Below are 27,369 nucleotides of genomic sequence, written 5' to 3' on the forward strand. Positions count from 1 at the left end.
TGAGGTCATGATCCCAGGGTCCTGGGATCGAGCCCCGCATCGGGCTCTCTGCTCGGCGGGAAGCCTGCTTCTCCCTCTCCCACTCCCCCTGCTTGTGTTCCCTCTCTGTCAAATAAATAAATAAAATCTTAAAAAAAAAAAAAAGGACTCCTGCCTCCCTTGGTCCTTCTTCCACCACACAAGGCTGCCTCCTCCCACATTCAAGAGAAGCAAGTGACTGAGGTGGGGAAGGACGTCAAAAGGTGTAGAAAGAGAAGTTGGGGAGGTTGATGAGATCATTCCTTTCCCACACTGTTCCACCACTCTTGGACCAGCTCAGCATCTTTAGTTGAAGAAGAATTTATTAAATAACATTATGTGAAACGCACTGTGGAAAGATGAACAAGACATGGTCCCTAACATCCTGAAGCTTATAATCTGAAGGAAGCAATGAACACATTAAAAAATAATGCTGGTAGGCGGTTCAGATGAGGCTAATAAGTGAACTATGAACAATATGTAACAGACATTTAAGCAATTGAGTTGGATGGGAGTGGGTTGGAGAGAGGTCTGGAATGGTGCTATAGGGGAGTGAGTATTTGGGTTGAATTTTGAAGTATGAGAAGGGGTATTTAGTACCTAGAGTCTTACAGGTTGAAGATACAATCCAGGTGGAGGGAACAACTTCAGCAAAGGCAAGACATCAAAAAGGTGCAGAAGAAAAAAATCCCAATGATTCTAATGGGCCTGGATCCCAGAATACATGAGGGTAGAGTGGGAGATTAACATTTCTAATGCTGATCCCAGCATTTGGACTTTATAATCCATGAGCAATGAAGGCCAAAGGCCATTTTAGTCCTGTTGAATTTGGAATGTAAGAATGTAAACATTGAGATGCTCAGAAAGTTGTAGTAGACTGGATAACTCAGACTGGACAATTCATCTTTCCTCTTAATTAACTCTGCTCCTCACAGCCACCTGGCTCTCCCCAACCCCAAGTGATGGCACACACATTCTTATGGCCTCTGCTCTCCCCACCTAGTGGAAGGTCCAAGTAGTCAGCCCCGATCTCTCTTTTGATCTGCACTTTCACACCTTACATGGCTCCAGGGACACCTCTGCCTTGCGGTCAGGCTATATGGACAGGTTAAGGGGAAGCTGGGGATGTTGTGTGTCATTTTGCAATGAGGCATTTGACAAGGCCTCCCATGACTCTGTGCACAAGCTGGAGGGACATAAACTGTTACAGCTGTTTGGTACTTATACATTCATCACACTTTTATAAGTGCTTCTGAAGGGCCAACCCCATGCATGAGCCTGGGGTGCCAAGATGAATAAGACACAATTCCTGCCCCGGATGGACTCCCCAAGTGGAAAGTCTAGTTCATTGAGAGTCGAGCCAAAGCCCTGGGCGGCCCCTGCATGGCTGTGATTTCTAGGTCCTAGAAAGGGATTCAAATGAAATCCTAACTCATGACAGGTTTTTTCCTCTGGTTGAACTAGGGGTGTGAGTGGGAAACCTGGCCTTTTTGATGAAGCACTTGAACAGAACATCTCACACTCTGCAGAGTGGAGCCTCATGTGACAACCACAGGGCAGGGACCATGAAATAGACAGTAGTTCTTAACCAGGGGTGTGTGCCTCAGAATCACAAGGGGAACTTTTCCAAAATCCCTGTGTGTAGCCCTTTGCCCCTATAGATTAAATCTAGAACCTGGGCATGTATATTTTGATTTTTTTGGTGTACTCTTGGTTAAGAACCACTATCTAGCTCAGGTAGAAATGAGACACTGAGTCTTAGTTTTGTTTTTTTTGTTTTTTGTTTTTTTTCCCCCAGCTCCTGTTTTCTTATTATTCTTGTCTGGATTGCACCACTCCCCAGTTTCTATCTTAGAATACAGATTATAAAATACTGAAGAAAATAATAACTGTTTGTACCAAAGTTGTAGGTATTTACAGAGAATTTACTATATGTCAGGCACTGTATTCTGTCCTCATCAGGGAGTGTAAGATGGCACAATGTACTTGGGAATAATAGAAGGGACTGACCTGGTATTTCCACCCGGAAGAGGGAGAGAATTTTAATTACAAATACAGGAATCCAGCAGATGGCATCAGAGAACACTATAAAAAAGAAACGATTTGCAACAGCCACCTCTCTTCCAATGTGATTCCTCACTTCCGAAGTCTGCAAGGCAGTTTTTTTAATGGAACAGAACATAATAGTATAGGAAAACACAATGATGAGAAAAGCCAGCAAGTTCACACCTGTTGGGAAAAGCACAGCTCTTAACATCTCAGGGGTAGAAATCAACAGTAAAAATACTGTGTTACACAGATGTTCATTATGGTGCCTCTTCTTACGCTGTACTACCAAGAAGCATTTTGTGTAAGCCCAGTCATAATCAGCTAAAAACCTTGAATCTAAGGCTATAAGCTAACTGAATTGGGTTTGTCAGATCCAAAAGATATTTAAAATACACAAACCCTTTATGAAGAGTTACAGAGCTCTGAAATTCAGATCTAGGTGTATCATGAGGTGAATTTTAGCTTTTTTAAAGCCAGAAAAAAGCTATTTTCATTTTTGGCTCTCTGCAAATTCAAATCTTAATGGATTACTGTAATCATATGTACATCTCAAAAAATAAACATGACCCCATTTCTTTATCTTATAAATATGAACAAGATAACCTTGGAATAGCAAGAAGATAATAGCTTCAGAAACATTATTTCTCATGGTTTTTTTTTTTTTTGGTCCCAAGTAAAAATAATACATAGAACAAAAATCCATTCTTGTTTTTTTTTCTCAGATAGCTTACAGTAATTTAAACTAAAATTCAGAACCCTTTAGACTTGTTTTAGAAAAAAAGAAATAAGAAAAAATAAAAAAAACAACTATATGGTTTATTTTTTTAGGGTCAAATACGTTTAAACAATTCTCACTTAACATCATTATCTTATAATGTTGACTTCTTAGTCACTTTGTTATATTCTTTCTATAATAAAATTCCTAAGAGTAATGATCTTATTCTTCACTGTGAACATAAAATATGCTTACAATTTCAAAGTTGCTTAAAAAAATGTTCTTCTGAATCTAGACTATATGTAAAAGATGGGTGAAGTCTAGGGGAAAATTCTATAAATTCCCAGTGTTCTGTTGTTTTTATTCAAGGTATTTCACATTCTACAGAATCTCATAATAAAGCCATACAAGAGAATTTTATAAAATTGGTTTATGTTAGGCCTTTTGTCAGAAACTTCAGTTAAGAATAAAAGAAAATGACTATTAAGGATGATCCTCTGGCGCAAATTATGAAAACAGACGTGAACGGACCAAAAGTGTGTGTTCTAAAAGCGCCGTAGGGATGTGAGTGGTTAGCAATAGAGGATACTGGGTAAGGGGCATATGGAAACTGTACTAACCTTGCAACTTCTAAGTCTAATTCCATTCTAAAATAAAGAATTCATTTAAAAACTGTGTATTCTTATACTCTTTAAAGATAAGAAAGGGCTCTAGGACTCCTCTCATAGGTAAGCCAAGTGTATATAGATGATGATGAGATACGTGTGTGTGTGTGTGTGTGTGTGTGTGTTACTATCTCTTTTTCTATCTGGAATACATCACAGGTGCTAAACCCATTTTAGCCTAACCCACCCCCTTTAACCGTAAGGTCTAGCCACACCTAACTCCTTGGCCCTTCATCTGGACTTGTTCCTTGTCTATGGGCCTCTACATCTACTATGTCTTTTCCTGGAATAGACTTCACTTGGCTAATGCCTCCTTATCATTTGGGCCTGAGGATTTGGACTCATTTCTATTGGAAAGCCTTCCCTGGTGCTCGAATTTGGGGCTCCTAGAACACCCAGTACACCTTCTTTGTGGTATTTGTGAGTCTGTGATGTAAGAATGTATTTACTTGTCTTTATCCCCCTTTCTGGTGGCAGGTCTGTGAGGGCTGATCTGTTGTATCTCCAGTACCCAAAATTGTGCCTGGCCTATAGCAGGTGCTTAATAAATCCTTGATGAATCAGTGAATGTAGTGGTGTGTGTGTGTGTGTCTATGAAGTGCACCTATGCTAGGAACAGCTTACAATATCCATGAAAAAATAGCTATAGAACAGGGTAGTATGTAAAGAGTATTATTAAAATGGTGCTAAGAAAGTGTATTTCTCAGAAGAGAAGGAATAGTTGAAGATCTGGGACTGGTGGTTAGAGTCATTTTGTTTTGCGTTTGAGTGATTAATTTACAGTTGACCTTGGTAGTAGCAGGAAGTCACTGAAGGTCTTGAAGGGGCAAACACAATCTTTTTGATACTCAGGTAGTGAACAGGTTAATAGGAGAGAGAAAGCCTCCAAGGCCAGAAGACTAGTAAGGGCTAAGGTGATAAACCCTTATTAATAAGCCCTTTGGAGTTGAGGTAGTGAGGTTTTAAATTAAGCTGGTAGTAGGTACAGACTGGAAGAAATAGAAGACAGAGGCATATTTTAATGAAAAACTATTCAATGAAAAAGAAATGATGATAGAGCTTATTGACTACTTAGATGAGGGGAAAAGATGAGAAAGGGAAATTAAAATGATAATACTGCCCTAGTTAAAAAATGATGTGGAAGTCATCTTAATTTTAAGCATGAGGGATACTTATTAGGCAATAACAAATGTTTTTTGTTATAAAGAGCTAAACCTCTCATTCACTTTTTTTTAACAGAGAAAGTAGGATCTTTTCTAAAAAATTAGGGGGAATTAAGAAAACTGAAAAGCAAACAGTTTTATTAAGTACTCTTATGTTGTTGACTTTAGAGCTGCATTTACCAAAGGCAATACACTTTCCTGGTATTTCCATTCTGGTAATCTCCTGCTAGTGAGTTTCCAGAATTTTATTATTATTATTTACTTAACTCATATCTAGATTGTAAAAATAAATGATTTCAGATAACTTGGTGAGGTCGCAGTTCAAGGCACTAAAACTAGAATTCCTCCAGCTCAGAGTCACAATGTGAATATCAAAGGGTCTTACAGATAATAAAACATCATCCAGACAGTATGCTGTTGTTTCTCATACTAAATCTCTATAATAAAAAGTTAAATAAAAACTATAAATAGTAAGAACTTTTCTTTCAAAAAGGACACAGTCTAGAGTATAATCTTTTACTTTCTGAAGTGGACAAATACACACTTGCTGAAATTTCTGTTGTTTCTATCAGAATTACGTTGGTCTAGAAAATGAAACATATAATTTACCTAGGAAAATTCCAAGAGAATACCCTTTGCTTCCAATATCTTCTGTTTGGTCATAATAGAGTGGGAAACATACGCCATTTTTTCCATAAAAGTTTCCAAAATAATCCTCATTCCAAAATGGAATCACAGCTATTAAAAATCCCACAATCCAGATGCCAATGAGGATGACCGAGGTCTGCCATTTTCCAGGACGAATGTTACTGAAGGGAAAGACAATGACCAGGAACTTCTCCAAAGTCAAGTACGTCAGCAGCAGGACAGAGACTTCAGTAGACAGCATGGCCAGGAACCCCATGAGACGACACTGTAAACTCTCCATCCACAGCAAAGCATACTTCTGATACTGCCCGCGGTATTTTATGTCATAAAAGCCAATGAAGAACAAATAAACACCCATCAGGCAGTCTGCACCTGTTAAGGAATTAATACAGTGTCTGTTGATAGTTCCCAGCATCTGTTTTGGTTTTTTAACTAGGTCTTCCTCCTCCATCCTGTATTAAATGAACTAATATAAACACTGACAACAGTCTCTAAAGGACAACGGACTTCATGAAAGGTGTCCTAATTCTAAAGTACCACATTGGGTCTTTGTTTTATAATTTAAAAGTAATGGTGGTGGTGAGTGTGTGTGTGTGTGGGGGAGATATTTGTGTGTGGGAAGCTAGTTTTTGAACAGCAAACAAATATCATTTGCATAGTTAATAAAGAAAATAATTTTCTTTGGGCTTGAGAACGTGGGTGCTATTCTAACTGAAGGTTTAACAGAGCTTAGTTTATAACCCAAAACCTGTCCTCCATAAGCTGTCCATTGACTCATTGGCTCCCTGTTACCCCATTTCCAAGATATAACCCCACACGGTGGGTGCTGGATCACTGCAAAATGATGCAGTCTAAAACAGAGAGTCAAAGAGAACTGTACTTCATTCTTAGAAAAAAAGCTGTCCAGCTCATATAATTTATATTAAGTGCCATTGTTGAAGGCCAATATGTTATCTAGTGCACACGTCACAGAAGACATCCTAAATCCACTTAGATAGGAAACATACTTACAACAAAGGATTTTGATGGACGTAGCGTGAGTCGTGTTTTCAGCTTTAATGAAAGATCTCATGCCAATGACAAAAAGATTTCCAAAGCAGGTTATGAAAGCTATAACCCAGACAAATATTCTGAGGATATTGTTAGCCAAGAGGTCCTCAAATGAAGAAATGCCGTCAGTCAAGGGCATACATATGCGGACATGGGGAGCATAGGAGCAGTATCGAAAGTTTGTGAAATAACTAAATTCAAAGGGAAAAAAGAGTCACTTCACAGCAATGACAGAAAAACTACAGTTGCCATCCTCTATCAGAGCTGCTGCTCTGTCAGGTATGCAACTTCTCTAGGTCTGTTTATTTTTGGTTATAGTGATTATAGAATTCTTTATCAAATATTATGTTACTCTAGGCAGTGTGCTTCTTGGGAAGACGAAGAACCTGAAGGACATAGAAATTCTGTGCCTTGACTGAAATGAGTCAGGGGAGGACATGAGAATATGAAGTCTCCAGGACTCCATTTTTCATCATCACATTGAATTATTCTTTAGGGTATGATAAAAAGTAAATTGTCCTTGTTACACTGATCTGCAGCAAACATTCAGGGGCTTGGGTTTGGGATGGAAACTGAAAACATCCCTGTCTTGTACTTCATTTTAAGTATACTCACTTAACCAGCCTCCTTTTCCCTGACACTGGCGGGAAGGGAGGGTCTCAGAGACTAGGAAAACTCAGTCTCACGGGAGCTAGGAGAAGAAGCAGATTTCATACCAGGGCCTAAAAGGGCTTAAACAATTTCTAGAGGCAGATATAGGTTTGTTTGTGATCAATGTGTTTTTGATCTAGGTGTGTGGAAGCTTGACGCGTTTGAATTGGGAGGTCATTTGGCTTATCGCCATTCCCCAAACCTGTGTGTTTAGGCCTCCCCACTCCCCATTAAAACGTATTCCATTTTTGTTTTCTTGTACCACCTCTTTTAGTTCATTTCTCTTTGTCTAATCCTTTTTTGCCGTCTCCCCATTCGGTTTTGAGACTAGCCAGTTAATTCAAGCTTTACTCTGCCATGGCTTCAAGGCCCCCGTGATTGATTGGCTGCCCAGATCCACCTCACCTTCCCTTCATTGCTCCTTCCGTTCAGACATATTGGCCTTCTTCCAATTCTCAAAGAAGCCAGGCTCACCCCTCTTCTTACTGCAATGCTTTTGCTGTTCCCTCTGCCGGGAAGATTCTTCCCCCTAGGTATTGCCAGACCTGGTCCCTCCCTCCATTCAGGTCTGCTCAGACGTCACTTCGCTCTTCTGTGTGAACCATCTATCTCCTCTTTCTGTCCTTTTGTCTTGCTACACTTTCTTTCACAGAGTTTATTCACAATTTATTTGTTCACTTTCTGTTTCCCAAAGCTGAATGGAAGCTCCATGGGGCAGACACTTCTCTCTCCTGTTTGTCTTGTGTTCTTAGATCTAGAACAGTGCCTGACACATGCGAAGTACTCAACAAATACTTCCTAGATAAGCACGTGAAAGATGGATAATTTAGTGCTCTGCTTGTCAGGTAGGGAAATAGGGGGCAATCCCTGCCCTCAAGTAGCTGACAGTTGAGCTTCCTGAAATCATCTATGCATTTAAAGGAACTTGATGTATAATTCCCTTTTTATCTTCTCCTTGCCTGGAGTCCTTGGTACACACTTGACTTGACCTTTTAGTCCCTTTAAGATTCCGTTATGTCCACTGTCTTCAGATGGACCCAGCTAGGGTCTCTTGGTCATTCAACCTTTCCTCCTGCTGTGACCACGGCACTGGTCAGCACGTGGAAGGAGAGGGGCTTATGAGGTGGAGGTGTTTCAATAAATGGTGGACAAGGAGGTGAAGAGAAACTAGGTCACTTAGTAGGGAAGTAACTAAGTTAAAACATTTTCTGTTAATTATTAGCTCCTTCTTGACCTCAACCTGAGGTTCATATTTCAAGTGGCAGCTTCTCCATCAAGTTCTAAAAAGGTTGAATTTCTCTATTCTAAAAGGACCTCACATTCTACCCTCAACAAGGAAAAGATAGCCTCATTAAATAAGTATCTACTGGTGCCACAGAAAGAGAAATGATGAAAACCATGTGGATATGCATCATGTACTTGTCTTTTAGTAATCACACCTACTGCAGAGACTTAAACAAAATGTTCTCCCAAAAGAGCACCTTCACACCAACCATTTCATCCACTTGCTGCACCCAACTTGTAATCTTACACCGAATCCTCCCTATTGTTGTGGATAACAAGGGTTAATTTTTGAAATCATGAACACATAGAATACACAGTTGATAAAGAAATTAATCATGTCATAAACACATATATTAACACAACTTACACAGTGCACTTTAGCCAAATATATTAAAGTGACATCAAAAACTACTATAAAGATTAATTACCTCCATTTTGTAGTGCACTTAGTAACAGTAACAACACCTGGAATTTATATAGCACCTTTCTTCCTAAGGGCTCAAATCTTAGAGCAGCCAACTGCTCATTCATGTGAGGTGAATTAATGTTTCCAGGTCTCCTGAGTACCATTTAGCCAGGGACTTCATCTTGTGTAATGTGTGGTATTCTGGTACCCTGATCTCTTATTGGGCCTCAATTGGATAAACAGCGTGTTTCCAGAGAGAAGTGTCATTCATGTCGGCACATCATAATATTGAACTCTATTTGAACAGGGACCAAAGGTGACAAAATTAAAAAGTTCTCAATAAAAAGACTTTTCTTGCATAAAAACACATTGCAGTGATACATTAGACAGTTTATACTAGAATATCGGCAATATTTCGCCATGCTTACTTCTCCATTTTTCATACATACATACATGTGAGAAAGATTCATCATGGGCTGAAACATCCGTGTGTTTATATTTGGAATCTCTATCCTTTCCAGGTCTCTGGAAAATATGCACAATAGGTTTCATGTTTTCAGGGCTTAACTTTTTAATAATTGCATTTTTTGTCATATCCTAGATACCATGCTTCAAAGTCCTGTTACCAGTTCAAATTAGGATGAAAATTTTACAGTAAACTATCTTAGGAGATTGCCATTTCTATTTATGACTTTTATAAGTTGGAGCTGATTTTGTCACTTTATATGCTGAATTACATTCTAATAGAACATTCTCATGAATTTCTTTGATTTAAAAATGGCAGTGGTGATTTGTGTGATCATGAAGTTGGCTGCCTAGTTTCATTTTATAGACCACACCATGTGAACTTTAGAGGGTTTCAGACAGGAACTGATATTTCCAACCTGAGAACATCACTGAAGTAAGTTTTGTGAGAACCTGGATTCAGATACAGTTGTTTCTTCCAGGCCTATGCATCTTTAGGGTGGAAAACCATGGAAGCAGTAAGCAAGGCTCCAATTCAGGACAAGTGTTCCTAAGACAGTAGTGGGAAGCATAACGCCTTTCCTTTCTCCAGACCCCATGAGATGTCCTCAGAGGGCTCCAGTGGGAACCACTATATTCCTCATTTATCCAGAAGCTTCTTCAAGTACAGATTCTTTGAAGACTCTTTAGGATGGCATGAATTAAGGGAGTCTCCCATGTTCTCAGGAAACAGATGGAGAGAGGAAAATCTAAAAAGACAGAAGCCTTTTACTTTTAAGGTTTATTTTGAAAGATGTTTGATTCTCACTCAGTTTCTTTTTGACTAATCTGAATAAGGATTTCTTGACATGGTTCTGAGTTTTCACCCATCCACTGAGTCTTTCACAAAACTGCCTTGTTCTTTGGCAGTCAGAAATGAAACCTAGTGGAGCAATTATACTCCAGAATCGTCCCAGGGTCTCTGTTGCAGGAAACTCTTGTGTCCTTTTTAAAGGATTTGTTTCCCTCTTTCTTTTGCTCTCTGGCTTTCTCCTGGCCTTATCACAGTTTTAGCTCTACATGGATTGTGTGATTATTTGATTAATAGCCGATAGTTTCCAAAAGGGCAGGGGTCACTATATCTTGGGTGCCTAAGACAATGCTATGAATAAGTTGGTGGCCAGCAAATGTCTGTAAAATAAATGTGTAAATGAATCTTAAAAAGAAAAGGATTGAGACAATAAAGAAAAGAAATAAAGAAAAGTGTTGGGTAAATAGTTTCTAATTTGACTTTTAGAAAGGCATGATGTGGTAGCATGATATTTTGACTTTTAGGATTCAGTGTGTAGTAAGTGAAAAATCATTTTGTTCACATCCTAAGGTCTATTATTATATGAAAAAAACAATATGTTATATATATATATGTATAACACACACACACACACACACACAAACACACATATCTTTGTTTTTTTATATTCTCGCTTCTTAAGAACAGGAACCAAGTCTTTTTCATCAGTGGATGCTCACTAATACCTGTTGAAAGAGAACTTAATCTGGAATTAATTTCCAAAAGAAAACTATTTAGCAAGAGGAAAAAGTGAGGGACGCCTGGGTGGCTCAGTTGGTTAAGCGTCTGCCTTCGGCTCAGGTCATGATCCCAGTACCCCGGGATCGAGTCCCACATCAGGCTCCTTGCTCAGCAGGGAGTCTGCTTCTCCCTCTGCCTGCAACTCCCCCTGCTTGTACCCTTGCTCACTCTCTCTCTTGCCCACGCTCTCTCTCTCTCTAACAAATAAATAAAATCTTTAAAAAAAAAAAGGAAAAAGTGATATTAAGGATTAATCTTTGGAATTAAATGAACAAAATCTTAAGGCTGAGATCACATAATATGTATGTAATCTCCGTGTAAAAACAAACAACAAACTTGAACCAACAACGGTTTTTCCTGGGAGAGGAATGAGGAAATTCAAAGAAAAACTGGCAGAGTTCTTGACTCTATTTAAACCTCATACAGTTGAAATTTTAAAATACTAAACAACATTAAGTGCCTGAATGTTCACATTGATGAGATAATTTTTTTCTTTACTGAGAGAAATATAAAAAGCATGCACCGTAGACCAATATCAAGTAGACTGTTGTAGCAGAGGGGAAAGGAAAAGAGCAAGCAAGTCTTACATAATTTGTTTTTTACCAACTGTTCAGTAACCAAACTACTGAAAATTTAATTCTTTGGGAAGATTGCAGGATGAGATTTTTCCATGTGAATCTGGTATATGTAGCTTCAAACACAGAAATGTTCTTTACAACATATTGAATGGTTTTGCTGTCATTCAGTTCATACTTGATGGTAACAATGATATTCATGACTGTCTGATGATGCATGCTCAAATAAAAACCCCTGTGTGTATCAAATACCCATTTAAAAATAAATGTGGTTCTGAGTAAAGTACATCCACTAAAATGATAATCAACATACTGTTATATTTCACTTACAGAGACTGAAGTTGTTTAAGACTTTCAAACTGGTTCTTGTGGAGATACAAAAGAGGATTGGACGACAGATTCCTTTTGTACCATTAGAAAGAGGGAGGAAAGAAGCATCAGGATGTTATTATTTTGGAAGCTCGAGACGTTGCCATTTAAATCTGCTGATGGTGGGAAGAAGAACTTACAGTTTTTGTAGAAGCTTCAGGTCTTTAAAAATGTGGGGTGGTAGCTCCATTATCATATTGCTAGACAGGTCCCTGTTGATGAGAGTGAAAACCCGACACAATTACATTGGAAATACATGACATGGTTGTTACTCCTCACAATTATCATCATCCCATTTGATGTAACAGAAAATATGATCCAATTTAACCAACCTGATAACTTGTTACAAAACAAGGCTGTGTGAGTCAGCCAAATGGATGTGTTTTCCATCACTTTCAGATGTGTGATATTTTGCTCATTCAGTTCCTGTCTGGAATTTCCTCTCAGTCTCTCTCCAACACATTCCCAACCTGGTTCAATGTCTACTTTGACTAATTTCCTCTGTTTCAGGTACTCTCTGTACGTTTCGATCATTCATTATTTCTGTGATTCTTATTTGGTTCAAGTTTATGATATCTTGCTTATCCAACTGTATTACAAGCTTTCTGAGGCCAAGACCTATGTCTTCTACTTACTCTTGCTTTCCAGCTAGGACAGTATTGGCCACATATTATCTGCCCAGATAATCTTGAATGGATAAATTTGCACATTTTAAATCTATTTTGATATGGTACTATTTTTTAAAAGAAATTAAAAATTTAGAATGAAATATAAGAGGACTATCCAATCCATGAAGAATCATAGGGAAATGCTTCTACAGAATATATAAAAGGATTTGCTTGGGTCAGAAGGAATCAGGGCTCTTCAAGAGTCCAAAATATCCTTCTAAAGGGAAGATGTTCAAAAGTGAAACAGACATGCAATTGCTTAAAACTCAAACAAAAGATCTTATCTATTTTTGATGCTTTGGAGCTGCTGATGGGCATGTGGGAGTTACAAATAACTAAGACTTAGGTCTTTTTCTAAAGAAGCTTACAATTAGAATAAACAACTAGATTATAAAACAAGGAAGGAATGAAGCAAGTGCTATTATAGATGTACTGATTAAATAAAGAGGAAGGAGTTGGAAATCAGGAACTGTTGGAACAAAGCTTTATGATTTTCATAGGTAGTATAAAAGAAGAACAGCTTTTCAGGTGAGAGTTAAGCAGGATCAGTGAATCAGAAACTTGAGATTCAATGACATCTTCTGGAGTTGGCAAATGGTCCAGCGAGGGTGGAGGATGGAGGGCATGGGGAGATGTAGAGGGAGTGAGTCTGGAAATGAGCATGGAGACAAAATGGAAGGGCCATGAGTACATTCCAAGGCAGAACTTCCCAGGGCATAGTCCAGGCATCAGAACCAAAGAGGATTCTTATAAAAAGAGTACATTCCTGGTGCCCACTCCAGAACTATCTCTTCAGAATCTCTGGGAGGGAGTCTGGTAATATGCATTTTAATCCAGTATCCCTTGTGATTCTTCTGAACATTAACATTGAAATCTGGCAACAAGGAGTGAGAATATGAAGCAGGACAGGGGCATACTATGCTCTGGTTCATGGGATGTTAGTTCTGTCGGAAGCATGAAAAGTTGGAGAGTCAAACGATGGAGACCAGGCAGGAGGCTTTGACCCTGTACCATGTGAAAGCTGATGAGGGCTTAAGGGGGTCATGGGCAGGTCTCACCAACTGGTAGGACACGAAGTGTAAGGAGGGTTGAACGGAAGAGAAGAGGCTTCGAGCCTGGCTGCCAGGAAGGATGCTGATAGCCCTATGATGGTAAGTTCAGGGAAAGAAGCTGGCAGGAGGGTAAGGGTTAGCTATAAATTAATTGTAACAGATTACTTTTGAGATGCTATCATGATATCCAAGTGTAGTTGTCCTGCCAGGTGGCAATTCTGATCTGGGGCTGCCGGTAAGAAGAGGACACCTGGGTCTAGTGTAGAAGGAAAGCCACAGGCTTGCATGGGTCAGACAGAGCATGACCACGGAGCAAAATGATGACGTCTTGTGCAGCTAGAAAACATCCTGTTCAGTGTTATGTTGCAAAACGAAGTACAGCCTTTTGGAAGAAAGGACTTTAGTGGCCTCACCTAAATGTGCTTATTCCTCTCCAGCACGGTTTGTTGTCATGAAGGCATAGTAAAATTACCCAACATTTTCGTAAATTCAGGAAGTAAAAGTGCCTTGTTCAAGTTAATTCTATAAACTTCTGAATTTCTTTTTTCACTTACTGATGAACAGTGGATCGGAATAGATTATTGGTGATGTTTTAAAAAACAAGCTAGTATCTCTTAATCAGACTCTTTTTTGGGGGGGTGGGAATGTGTGTGGCTCTAAGTGTAGGATAAAAAGAGGATTAGAATATTTTTTCAAAATGTGGACTCTGTACCACTGTTTCCTTAAGTTTGCACTTAAAACATGCTCCTGTGTGTCCTGGGGTGCTCGCTTTCTCTACCCTATAACTCAAGTCCCTATCAACCCTCTAAAGTCTCAGCAGGAATGCCCTTGTGAAGAATAAGCGAGTGATTCTGAGGGAGCTGCCTTTCACTTTTTGCCATAAAATGACGATATTTTCAGTTGTAATGGAGTGTCTTGCACATACTAGGCACTTAGTAAATATAGGTGGATTTGGTTTGTGATACTTATAAATTCATTTGAATTATCTTGATTATTCGTGAATTAGTTTTCAAATTACTCTTCCTGAGTTATTTTCCCCAGTACTTCCTGGATTTCGAAGCGAGGTATAAAGAACGGGGGAGAGGTTAATTAAGAAATTAATTTCCATTTTTAGGCTTCAGATCAGGAGGAGGAGTTCTATACCCAAGTCACCCCCTTTGTAATGTAACAGACTTAGTTTTAACTTCTAGTGATACACAGTTATGGGGGTAGCAATGAATTAATAGTGAGACATGCTTTTAAAAGTTTTAGCTCCAAAAAACATATATTTGAACAGGAAAAGTTACATAAGCTCTCTGAATATTTTTCAATAAACCCGATCATTCTAGACATTTGTATTTGCTTCATCTGCTCTGGAAGTCATAATTTCTCAAGGGATAATAAGCATCTTTGTTCCTTTGTTCAGTCATGATTAATATGATTTCAGTCAGTCATTCATTTAGCAAGCATTTATTGAGAATTAACTATACTCCAGCCATTAGAGATAATGATCCTTGAGTTTAAGGAGCTCTGGAAAACTGATTTGCTCCAAAACACACACACACACACACACACACACACACACACACACACACACGAAATCACCCAAAGAAAATAGGGAGAGAAATTAGAGTAGGCTAAATCCATATTAAGCCCACTGCTTGATTTTAATTTGCTTTTGACTTTAGGATAATGTTGGTTCTCTTAATTGATTTTGAATATCCAGGAGTCTGCAGAATTTGATTGCCACTAGGGAAAAAGCAGCCTCCCTAGTCACTTAAATTTATAATCTTGGAAGAAGCAATCCTATTTTCCTAGTAGACAATGCTACTTACAGTTCTCCTAAATTTTTTAATGAAGAAAATGTCTTCTCTGGAACAAAATCAATTTGATTTCTAGGCAGAAACCTGTAAGACATGGTGAGAGTCAGCACTGTTGGTTTGTGTCTACTGTAAGAACCAGTTCTCATTGGGAGATGCCACTGTTCTGGGGGTAATTCCATAAGGCCTCCTTTGAAATCTCAAAATAAGGTGTGTTCTGGTGTGGAACGTAAGGCAGGAATTTCTCACCAAGGATATCCACGTGTTCTCTCTAGGAAATGCTGCCATAGGTAATTTGAGGTGCGGAGTGTGGTCTATGAAGCTGCGTTTTTTTGGAATCTGATTATTTCAGAAAGTGTTCATTTCCCAATATACACACACGGATATCAAATTTGGACCCTGTTAATTAATTAGAGTAGGGGTTGAGGCGATCGTTAATTAATTAGAATAGGCTTTGAGAGAGAGGATCCTTGTGTAAGGCATATTCCTTAGGAAAAGGCCAGAAAGAACAAAGCTTAAACCAACCGCATAGCAGTTTCTGGGGCCACAAATGGATTTTAAATTGGGTGGTGGTGGGGAAGGCAGTGGTTTTACATTTCCTTTGTCTAGAAATGGAATTCTCCAAGATATACAGTAAAAAGAGGGGGTCTGCCGCTAACTGCTTTACAGAGGTGTTAACAAATGAGATCATGAGTGTGACAGTGATTCAAAAGCTACATGGGGCTATAAAACAGAAGGTGTCAATGGAATTTGTTTAGTTTACCAGTGTTCTCTGTACCAGTGTTCTCTGTCATTATCTATGAGAAAAGGAATAAACTCTTTGCATCTGCTGAGTGGGATAGCCCCTCTTTTCTCATTAAATATGCTAGTCTGCAATCTGATTGATAGATACGTAGCCTGGCAATAACCTTATCTCTTCGTTTGTTGAAAAACAGTGGTTAGACGACTACAAGTGAATATACTCCAATTTTTCTTTTCCAACAACCTGTGCAACCATCAAACATTACTGCTTACTGCATATGGAAAACTATGGTTAAAACCAAAGCAAAATTCTTGTGTTTTTACCAGGGCAAATATGCCGTAGCCGATCCACATGCATACCACCCCCGACACCCTTTAAAAAACGTAATCAGCAATCAGAATCACCAATCAGAATCTTTGGCAAACCAGAATACATCAGATATTCTTCCCTTAAGAATAAAATTATTATTTTTTTCTTTAGCGAGAAAGAAGAGACATCAAGGGATAACTGTTCACTGGCAGTAACAGCTAATTGTTGTAGAGCTAACCGTTTGCACACACATTATCTCATTTCCTTGGTGATCACAGGGTTAGACGTCAGCTCAGCTGAGAGGATGCATGGAAATAGTAATTGCCCTCAGCAAGAAGCAGAGCAGCTGGAGACCTAGAGGCTGGGCAGCTACATTGAAGCCTGGGCCCCACCATCAAAACTGATAAATCTATGTGTGCGTTTTCTAGGACTGCAGTTTCAGACCGAGGCTGTAAACAAAACACTACTTTAAAATTCCTTGTCAGTGTTTTCTTCTGACTTCCAAATCTATTGGGTTTCCCATCTTTACTGATTTCCATTGTATACTTACAGCACCGTGAGTGAATTGCATGACAGAAAGGTGGAATTCCTAAGATGTTTTATCCCATTGCCTTCCAAATCCCTAAAAGGCATGGAGGAGAAATATTTTTAATGTTTTTGCACAAATCACATGTCTACAGGCACTTTTTGTTGATATAACAGTTCTGAACTTAATTTTTTCCTCATTCCAATTTTTATGCTTTCTTCCTAATTATCGTAGGGTTAATAATACAATTAATATTATGCTTCTTTTCTCCTTCCAATTAATATTCAAACTTAATAAAATCGAGGGAAAGGGCAGCCCAATATTTCGTGAGTGTCTCTCTGTGCTAGATACTATGCTATTAATTATCATTATATTGCCACCATGATAATGGTAACTACCATTTATTAGACTTTTATGGTGTCAGGTACTGTTCTGAGGGCATAACAGCATTCCTGCAAAGTTGGTATTATTTCTCCCCCTCCTCCCCACCCATTTAACATATTAGGAATGTGAGGCTCTTGGGAATTCACTTAATTTCTGGTCACACAGCTGGTAAATGGTAGAATTGACCTTCTAACCCAGATCTGTCTGTATCGAAAGCCTAGACACTAAACCATGGCATCATAGATCCTTATATTCTCACATTTCACTGACATCACGTAGATACTTTCGTCTCTATTTTGCTAAAGGAGAAACCCAAGCAAATTTATCTTCCAGATACTGAACACCAGAGTCAGGATATGTATCCATTTGCATGATGGAAAGTGGCTACTCTTTCTTGTATTTTGTTTTTGGTGCCGAAACCCAGAGACGAAATGCCCGCTCTCTCTACCATGCCTCTGAGATCCTGCAGCTGGTTGTCGCCCTGCTCCAGTGTGGCTGGGACAGCCCTCCGAGTCACCTGGGGACTTCTTAGAAATGCAAACTCTAGGGCTCCACCCCAGTCCTTAGGACTGAGGTCTTTTTTTTTTTTTTAATTCCAGTATAGTTAACATACAGTATTATATTAGTTTCAGGTGTGCAATATAGTGATTCGACACTTCCATACAACACCTGGTGCTCATCACAAGTGCCCTCCTTCATCCCCATCACCTGGTTTCCCCATCCCCCCGCCCAGCCACTCTCTGGTAACCATCAATTTGTTCTCAATAGTTAAGAGTCTGTTTCTTGGCTTCTCCCTCTCTCTCTCTCTCTTTTACCTTGGCTCATTTGTTTTGTTTCTTAAATTGTACCTATGAGTGAGATCATACAGTATTTTTCCTTCTCTGACTGATTTATCTAACTTAGCATGATATTCCATCCACGTCATTGCGAAGGAACTGCGGTCTTAACTAGTCCTCATGTTATTTGCGATGAGTGCCGACACTGGAGAAGCACTGGCAGAATGATTACATCCTGCTGGTGATCCCTTATGGCAGTGGCATCCCACCATCAGGGAACCCCCCTCGGGAGCACTCTGACATTGCCACTCCCAGCAGCGCCAAGGAATGAGACAGAGGCAACTTTCCTGCCAAGTCTCCCAACTTCTTTTTATAGTCTGCTTCCTATAATCCTCCATATATATGACAATAGCTATATTGCTGCTTCTGAACATTTCTCACATTAACACTAAAATCACCAATCCTTTTTTCATTCCCTTTTAAGTTTTATTTTATAGCCATCCAGGTGGTCTTGTAGGAACTTGATACTTTTTTCAGCCTTAAAATACTGTGATTAAAATAATAAACACTATACTCTCTTAAAGGTCCAAATATGGGGTGCCTGGGTGGCTCAGTCGTTAAGCGTCTGCCTTCAGCTCAGGTCATGATCCCAGGGTCCTGGGATCGAGCCCCACATCGGGCTCCCTGCTAGGCGGGAAGCCTGCTTCTCCCTCTCCCATTCCCCCTGCTTGTGTTCCTGCTTTCACTCTTTCTCTGTGAAATAAATAAATAAATAAATAAATAAATAAATAAATAAAATCTTTTTTTTTTTAACATCCAAATATTATTGAATGGAATGGAAATAAATGTTTTTACATTTCACAAGTATAACAGTAAAGAGTTGAGAGCATAGCCCTGTTGATGGCAAGTGATGGAGGAGAAGCCTGGCCAGGGCATTTTTTTCTGCCTTATGGGAGTTTTTCAGGTCTGACCTCTCAGTTCTCTGTCCTATTGGTTTAAAGGCCTTTTTCCATGTGCAGACTATCTTCCTAACAACATATTTTCACTGGGTGTCTACATTTTTCCCTAGTGTTTGAAGGAGGCTTGAGTGACCATGAGTATGCCAGAACCCAGGGTTTTGACGCTGGTTCCCGATCTCCTCTTCGTTGCCGATGTCCATTTTGGGGAACAGGCCTGGGCCCTGATCTTTTTCTGCTACCTTCACCATTTCCTGTTTGCTTCTCATTGCGCAGATGTGCTCATGTGTATTCTAAGTTGTTTTTTCTCACCTATTCTTAACAAGTTTTATTCTCATGTTGATCAGACCATTATTTCCCTTTCGGCAGTGGCACATCTACATAAGACCTCTGTTGCCTTAAAAGTATTTTGATAACAGGTATATAAATAATAAATAAATAAATAAATAAATGCATGTCGGTAAATAAACACAAGGGCACCTAATAGTTGTAACAAGTAATTGTAAGGCTAGCTCAGAAAGGATCAAAAGCTGAGGCACTACCGTTTTATCATCTTATGAGTATTGAGTCCCCTGATTTGACAATGAGGAGAGTTCTGGGGGACAGTACAATCAGCATTTCACAGGGCAAGAGATATCTGCATGGGACAATACTGCCTGTCTCAGGAGACCGTGAAGATGAAGGTGGCAGGAATGGGGAGTAGTGGTAGTGAAGCCATGAAGTAAACCAACTAAATGTTTTAAACAAGTATTGGTTCAAAGTTAACAAGGAGTGGAAATGGTTTAGCACATTCATTTCACAAAGGTTTGTTGAGCAGTTATTATGTGCTGGTCATTGTACAAATGCTGGGATATAAATCCCAAGGTGGGTTTCTGCCCTCGTAGAATTTACAGAAACGGTAGGGGACAGACAAGTAAACCAATGGTTCTGTGATAGTGATAGCACGATAGGTGTGCCATGTAGGGACCAGGTGGCATGGTGGACGTCTGTCCATAGTGTAAATAAAGGAGGCAGAGAGGCAGGCAATAAAATTGACTGACGTGTCAGGGATGGCCTCCTGGAGGGGATGTTTAAGCTGACTTTTGAAGGAGATGTTGGGGTTAACCAAAAGAATAAAGGAGCAAGACTTTTCTAATTGAAGGAATAATATGTGCCCAGGGAATTGATTATAGCAGTTTGGTGCATCTGGAAGGAAGACTCGTGAGGAGGAGGAACAGGGTAGTAGACTATATGGAGGAAGGGGTAGAAAATGGGGGCCTTGGGTGCTCAAGGGGCAAGTCTGAATTTGACCTGCACACCCAGTGGAATTCTCAAAAGAGTTTTAAACCAGGAAATAACATAATTGGATTCGGGTTTTGGAAAGATCACCAATGGGCTTTTTATGTAATCATGAATTAACTTCGGGTCTAGTTTCCTTAATCTGGATGAAGAACAAATTAGCTCCTAAATGCGTACTCACATCCAATTGAGATGAGGCATTTGGGCACACATCTGTTTGGGAAGGGCTTCTAAGTAGTTATTAACCATAGACCTTTACACAAAGAAGATGTTAATTAGAAACAAAATGATATGCCACTTTAAGAACAGCATTTTTACTATTTCCACAATTCGGAAACTTGCATGCTAAAATCAACACATCCGGATAAAGAATACAGACATAACTACCTCTTCAAAATGATGTCTAGATATGCGAATGGCACGGAAAAGGAAGCAGATGTCAAAGAAACTATGAACACAAAAGTATGATATGTACAACCTGGGAATAAACATTGTACAGTTTAATTTTATGAGATGAAACAAAAGTATATATCGAGTGATAATTTTGAAGTTCATGGTAATTTTCCTTGTAAACTTCAGATTTGCAATCATTTCTAGCATCCTACATCTGGAGTTTTTTTTTAAGGGAAACATTAATCACTTACAGTATTAAAGGGCCACATCGCAAACTGCATTAAATCTAAGAAGTGGTAGCAGGGGGCACTGGGGGAAGGAAAACAACCCATCAGCATGTTAAGCTGCACAATTAATTTATGATATTGTGGTCCCTTTTGACGAATGGAAAAATAATGATGCTATACGATCAACTATAAAGGAACATAATAATCCCCTGCTGATAAATAATTTCAGTGTATTAGTAAACAGTGAGAATGTAATTATGAGAACAGCTCTGTTGGTGGGACAAAGAATTTGGAATTTTTAGTGACTCTCGCTGGGCAAAAGCACATTTCCCTCTGTTAAAAATGTAGTCGGAGCTGAACTCCCGGGAGATTCTGATAGATTTAAATGTAGTTAGGAGATAAAAATGAATACTATCTTTGGTTAACCACTGCAAGTCAAACATGCCTTAGGATTAAAGGGTATTAAAGGAGATCAAAAAGCAATCAACCAGTAGGCTTAAAATATACCATGGCCAGGAAATCACAACAGTAACTGTGGCTGGACATACAGGAAAGGTTTTGACTAATAAAAATGTTAGCAGGCCTGAGTTTTTTTAAAGCTCTTTTTTGTAAGCTAGTGTTAGATGTTTTTGCAGTTTATCGACAGAGGTATTGAAGGGTAGATGAACACTTACAGGAAAAACAAGGACTTTAATCCAGTAAACAACCTCTGTGAAATTCTGGTTATTGGATTGTCATCTAGAATTCTGAAAAAAGCATATCACAAACATTTCCAGCATTAGAGGCATCTGTGAAATAAAACCAGGTAACAAGAAAAGGCCCATGACAATCATGTCTCCCCCAACACCTGCTCTTTTCCTTCCTGCCCGTCCACACTTGGCCCCCATCCCTCACCCTGGCTCTTTCCTCCAAATTCTTACCACCCCCATCCCAGCCCTTATGAGCTCTGTCCTGACTGTTTTCTCTGCCTGCATCCACCTCCCATTGAACTTCAAGACCTGAGTCATATGCTTCACCTCTGGATACTTGGGTCCGGCACAAGCTGAATTATTAATTGGCTGAATACAGGCTTGGTGAATGCTTTGACCTACTGATGGACTGAATGAAGAGTGAATGAGGAAAAAAAAATTCTTAGGAAATCACAAATAGTTCTTTGGTCTCACAGCGTTCAAATGATGCATTTAATAAGGTCTGCACAAACAAACTCATTAGGAGCCTTGAGGGTGAAAGAGCGAGAATATTCACATATTCAAATCACCGTTTCTAATGATACATGGTATTTTCCTAGAAAGAAATAGACTAAAGGGAAATATGCCTTCTTTTTTCTTGTGCCTTTGAAGCCAGGGGTCCCTGAGGGTAAGAGTTGGAGAAGGGAGTGACATCGGGCACCTACTATATGCCAGGAGCTCTGCATGTGGCAGTTTATATATGCCCTGTGATTTAACCTCACAACATTGTTCTTAGAAAGGAACTGTGATTATAGTTTACAGATGAGGAAAAAAGCAGCCTCGGAAGATTAAGAAAGTTGCCTGGAACATTAAGCATAGGACCACGGCATACACAGGATCTGGATGAATTGAAGTTCTGGCTTTTTCCACTAGGCCAGGCCAACCTACAGAAAATGGGCAAACTGACACATAGAGCCTTCTAACTGCCTGACGTTCATTTTTCTGATGAAAACACAAACGTCTGATGTGAGACTCCTCAGTATGGAGCTGGTGGCTCAGCCTGGAAAGTAATGAAACACCACAAACTACCATATTTTCAGACTTTTCTATGAATGTTCTGGAAATCAAAAAAGCCCTTACCTTGCTTACTTTCTAGGTCAGGGGACATTTGAGAATGTCTGGAGACATTTTTGGTTGTCATAACTCTGGGAATCAGGACTACTGGCATCAACTGGGGTAGGGATCACAGGTGCTGCTGAACATCCCCAAATACACAAGAACACCCCCCTCGTCAAAGAATTATCTGGATCAAATGCCAACAGAGTTGAGGTTGAGAAATGCTGGAATAGGTAAACACTGGATGGACTCAGGAAACTTCCTGAAAGAGCATGGCACAGATTTCTTTGCACATAACTACCATTTGGCATGCCATTATCTGAATTGCTTGGGTAAAGTGCTCCAGATTATGTGACAGTCAGAAAAATGAGTATAATAAACAAGATACATAAATAGATGGAAACTATAAGCATTGATGTATATCATCAAGACTGATCTTTTGTGGGGGAAGAAAAAGCTAGAATACTTACAGCCAAGTTAGCTGATGTAAGTCTTTGAATACTCCGGGTCTGAGAGTTGTAATGCAGTTGTGGCTGAGATACCTATAAATAGCATGAGCAAGTCAATTAGGCAAACTCAATACTCCATTTTAGTCACATATAATTAGAATATGAGCTGCTGCTGATGATTATGGAGTATGGACATCTGTCTCTGACAGCACCCAACTGGATAAGAAGAGGGGGAGAAATCCAGGAACAACTAGGAGATATAGATAACAAGCCTAGTGTGTGCAACACCAGGGCCAGGACCAGCAAAATGGCCAAAAGTTGTGTGTTGGAATATTATATTTTTTAAGAGTATAAGAGTAGGTTATTCTTGCTTTTGTTCTTTTTGGTCACATCCTTAGTAGACCAGCATTTTAAGAAAATATATAGGTAAGTTAGCGAGGGTTAGCAAAAATAAAACGCTAAAATATTGTGGAAATGACCCAAACTTGAGAAGACAAGGTTAAGGAAAGCCTTCGTAACTGATAAAACTAGGAATCTTTTAATAATTCTTTTAGCATAATAACTAATCTAAGTACTTCGTGATACCCAATTCCTCCCATTTTGCTATAGCCAAGTCAAGCCTTTAAAAATCATCATTCTACCCTTCTAATCTTTACTTAAAATTTTACTCATAATTATAAAGAAGTTACTTACAATATTTGCAGTTTATGTAATCCAAAAAATGCTTTCCTGGAAATGTGTGTAATACAGTTATGCTGAAGAAATCTGGTAGGAATAAGATAGAAGAGTCATGTGATTATGGTTTAGGTGTTTTGTATTTTATCAAGTTGTTGAATGTGGTCTCCACTTTCTTCAACGAAAAGACATTTTGTGAAACTGGCTTATAAAGTCCCAAGTCCTATTCTTATATTGAGCAGTAGAGGTGTTGCCCATGAGAGATGGCTATGAACCTAGCCAATGTTCCTGTCCCACTGGCACCCATGCAGTGAGATTCAGGCATCTCTGGTTTGCACCGCTGAGCTCCTGTGTGATGAGTTTGAGGAGCCAAGTGGTCTTGTTTCACAGTTTTCTTATTCTGACTTGCAAGAGATACGCCCCTTGTGAGACCAACCAGTCTCACTGTTGAGCTTTATTTTTTTCAGCACAGGGTTCCAACTTTAATTCCCCATTTCTCTTCATTCTATTCCCATGGAAAAAGGAGAGGGCAAGTCTTATTCTTTTCTATTTTGAGATGCAGAGCAAGAAGCACAAAAGGAGTTAATAAGGTGCTCAAGGTCACAAATGGCATGAGTAGTTAAACTGGGTCTAGTACATCAACTTCAGCTCACAGGGTCATGATTTACTTAACCCCTGAAGCAATTTAGCAATAGAGTATTATTCAATAATATCTAAGTTGGGAGTATCTAAGTAAATAATTTCCATTTCCTGTGCTCATTGTACAATGAGAGGTTAGCCTTGAATTCATATTTTCTAGAGGTATTTAAGAGCAGGAAATTTCCACTAATAATAGTAACTAATGACTACATAGTCTTTTGAATGGCTTCCCTATCTCTTATATTTATTTGCTTCGGTTCCTAAAATCTTGCACAACACCTTCTTAACTGTTATGATACTTCACTGCAAAACTGTTCATAGAACATGTGCTCCTTGAGCATATGACTGTACTGTAACTATTCATTCCCTAGCAAAAGCATTATAGGTGTGCCAGGATATTAAAACCCTCAGCCATTCAGGTAGCTAGGTAAAGCAGAGATCACCTCCCAATTATCAGCGAACCCATCTATAACCCTAAGTGTTAAACAAATATTGTCATTTTCTCTGTGTACCACCAAGTGGAAAAGGCTGGTTCTACAGAGCACATGCATTACATCCAAAGATACACAAAGCATCAATTTCAATCCCACAAAGTAAACCTGAAACCCATGGAGACCTCATGCATGCCCTTCTAACCCTCCTCGCCATCACCATGTCTGTGAAGAGATGCTTCCCATTGCAGCATAAATTGTGCTTTTGGTTTTAAAGTTCTGCTACGAATAGAATGAGTCCATACAGATCAGAATCTGTTTTAGCATTTCAGAGCCCTTGAGTGATGTAATGAAAATTAAAATAATGAATTATGTTACAACAATAAATGAAAATAGAAAAAGAATATAATACCATAATATAGATATATTGAAGTTCCTCTTAAATATAAGATTTACCACCTAACTAGTGCAATTTATATTTCATTCAAGATAATGAATTCAAAAGTGGAATGCACATTTTACCTACATGCTCTCAAAATCTTGAAGAGATGGGCAGTCATAAATTGTGAATTTGACTTTGTGCTTTCGATCTGCATGACTCACTGGACATGTACAGCCTCTCTGCCTTCCCTGACATGAGTTAAGACTCCAACTCCTTAAATAATGAAGAGCCTCTAGTCTTTTGGTTTGGCTTCAGCTTGCTGGCACTCCAAAGAGAACCAGAGTCCCAAGTCCCCTGTCTCAGGCTTAGGCTAGTGAATTTTAACTTGATCCTGTAGTATCCCCTTTCTTCTTTGCAGAATAGAAGCTTGGTGAATATGAGGGGAAATTTGGAAACATGACAATTTGGCAAGTGGTGTCCTCTTTTTATTCAGAGCTGAGATATGAGCCCATTTAATATACTTTACATTGAATGGCCTTTTAAGAATAACTTACTGGTTCATGAATTCCTGCTGTTTCAGCTGTCAGGACTTTTCAAGCAGAAACGCCAGGAATTTATGTACCTGAAACTAAAGCAAATAAATGCTTTAATGACATGCATGTTTATAGGCTATTTTTTAATGCAACATTTTGTATTCATGAGCCAGGCAGACTCCTTGAGCTACATTTTGTTGCCAGTGATTGCCTTGAACAAGAACCATGTTTAAGAAGGAATTTCTAATTTATATAAGGTTTATGTTATAATGGGGGGGAGAACTGCTGTTGGTTTCCATGGTAGTGGTGATAAAGTATTACAGTCAATGTTATAAATTATAGTTTATTTCTCTGAAAGGTCATCTTAAATTTCTTCCCCCCAATATTAGAAATTCTTGATATTTTAAAAGATTATTAAAATGAGTAATCTGATCAATAGTAAACGCATTCAGACAAGTTGAAAAACATTTATTCATCTGGCAAATAAACTTTCATTTTGATTTATAAATTTATTTTTCTGGATGCCTAAATGACCTCAATCCACTGAATATTTAGAGCTTTCTAGACCACAAACTCACTCAAAGTTAGATTCAGTGATCTCTTAGGATATATCCCAGTGCAGAGAAGGTTGAGTTTGATGTTGGTTCTGGGCAAGATCACAGAACAGGCTATTTAGGACACTGCCTGTGAATGCCTCAAAGAGAAAGTGAACAGGGGACTACATGAGAATCAGGGCATGTCAGAACAACTTGATTTTTTTCTTTGAAAAACTGATCAGTCCGACACGAACGTGTGGCTGACATTGCTTACAGGTCTATCAGGCATTGATCAAATGGTTTTATGATGGTTTTATGGACAAAATAAAGAACAATACACATCATTTTAACGATGATGATGAAGGGCTCAGGAAACAGTATTTGACACTGTCTTCTTCAATATTTTACTCCATGATATGGGGAAAGGTGGTTCATCTAATTTTCATATGACAGAATGCTGGGAAGAATAGTAAATATGTTGAATTTTCCAAAAAGTTCTTCACACTCTGATAAGAAAAGCTGACTCTAACAAGATGAAATGGAATAGGGATAATTTATGGACCCATCACTAGCTCTCAAATGCCAAGTGCACAAATGCAGGATGGAGTAGCCAACACTTAGCAGAAACACCGACGGCGCAAGACTGGGAATTTTAGAAGCATGATCACTAAGAGTTAAGGGAATGAAGTAGCCACCAAAAAGCAAATGTAAGCTTAGGGCATATAGAGTTTAGAAAGGAAATGTTGCGAGCTTTCCCCTGCCCTGCTTTGGTCATATCACAGTGTTAATATTACATTTATTCTAAATACTACATGTAAAGCAAATGTAGGTGAATGACAGGACAAAATTTATTAACATATTCTTTGAAATTTTTTTTCCTTAGCACGCCCTCATTCCCTTCCTGGCTTATTTTTCTCCATGGCCCTAATCAGTATCTAACACACTATGTATTTTCAATTTTATTGTCTAACCTCCGACCTTGTGCCTTAAGCTCCACGAAGAGAGGCCTTTTCTTGGTGTTGTTTACAACGGTATCCTCAGTGTGTGGCACCTCACATGTATCAACAAATATTTGTTGAAAGAATGAATGAACATGTGGTTTTCTCAGCTTTTACCCTCCTGATGAATGCTACCAAGGGTTCTGGGGGTTGTCTGTTCCCCGGATGCCTTCTCCTGGGGATGGTTTGGGTTTTGCTATGGTT

General features: G+C 39.0%; 1 protein-coding gene across 1 annotated transcript in view; it reads right to left on the reverse strand.

Moving 5' to 3' along the window:
* The window catches only part of RXFP2 (relaxin family peptide receptor 2), a gene marked incomplete at its 5' end in the record, with an annotated part of 64,089 nt that overhangs the window by 2,878 nt on the left and 33,842 nt on the right, over window positions 1-27,369 (reverse strand). Inside the window, 12 exons of the mRNA XM_025874801.2 lie at window positions 2,029-2,247; window positions 5,220-5,630; window positions 6,270-6,499; window positions 9,103-9,174; window positions 11,590-11,661; window positions 11,769-11,840; window positions 15,163-15,234; window positions 16,749-16,820; window positions 20,300-20,371; window positions 21,413-21,484; window positions 22,993-23,064; window positions 23,665-23,736. Of these exons, the coding sequence (XP_025730586.2) occupies window positions 2,029-2,247; window positions 5,220-5,630; window positions 6,270-6,499; window positions 9,103-9,174; window positions 11,590-11,661; window positions 11,769-11,840; window positions 15,163-15,234; window positions 16,749-16,820; window positions 20,300-20,371; window positions 21,413-21,484; window positions 22,993-23,064; window positions 23,665-23,736 (1,508 nt within the window). The remainder of the gene's footprint in view (window positions 1-2,028; window positions 2,248-5,219; window positions 5,631-6,269; window positions 6,500-9,102; window positions 9,175-11,589; window positions 11,662-11,768; window positions 11,841-15,162; window positions 15,235-16,748; window positions 16,821-20,299; window positions 20,372-21,412; window positions 21,485-22,992; window positions 23,065-23,664; window positions 23,737-27,369) is intronic.

Source organism: Callorhinus ursinus, unplaced genomic scaffold (assembly GCF_003265705.2).
Source record: "Callorhinus ursinus isolate GAN/ISIS: 27379988/994484 unplaced genomic scaffold, GSC_fseal_2.0 scaffold7, whole genome shotgun sequence".
In the NCBI taxonomy this organism is placed as follows: domain Eukaryota; kingdom Metazoa; phylum Chordata; class Mammalia; order Carnivora; family Otariidae; genus Callorhinus; species Callorhinus ursinus.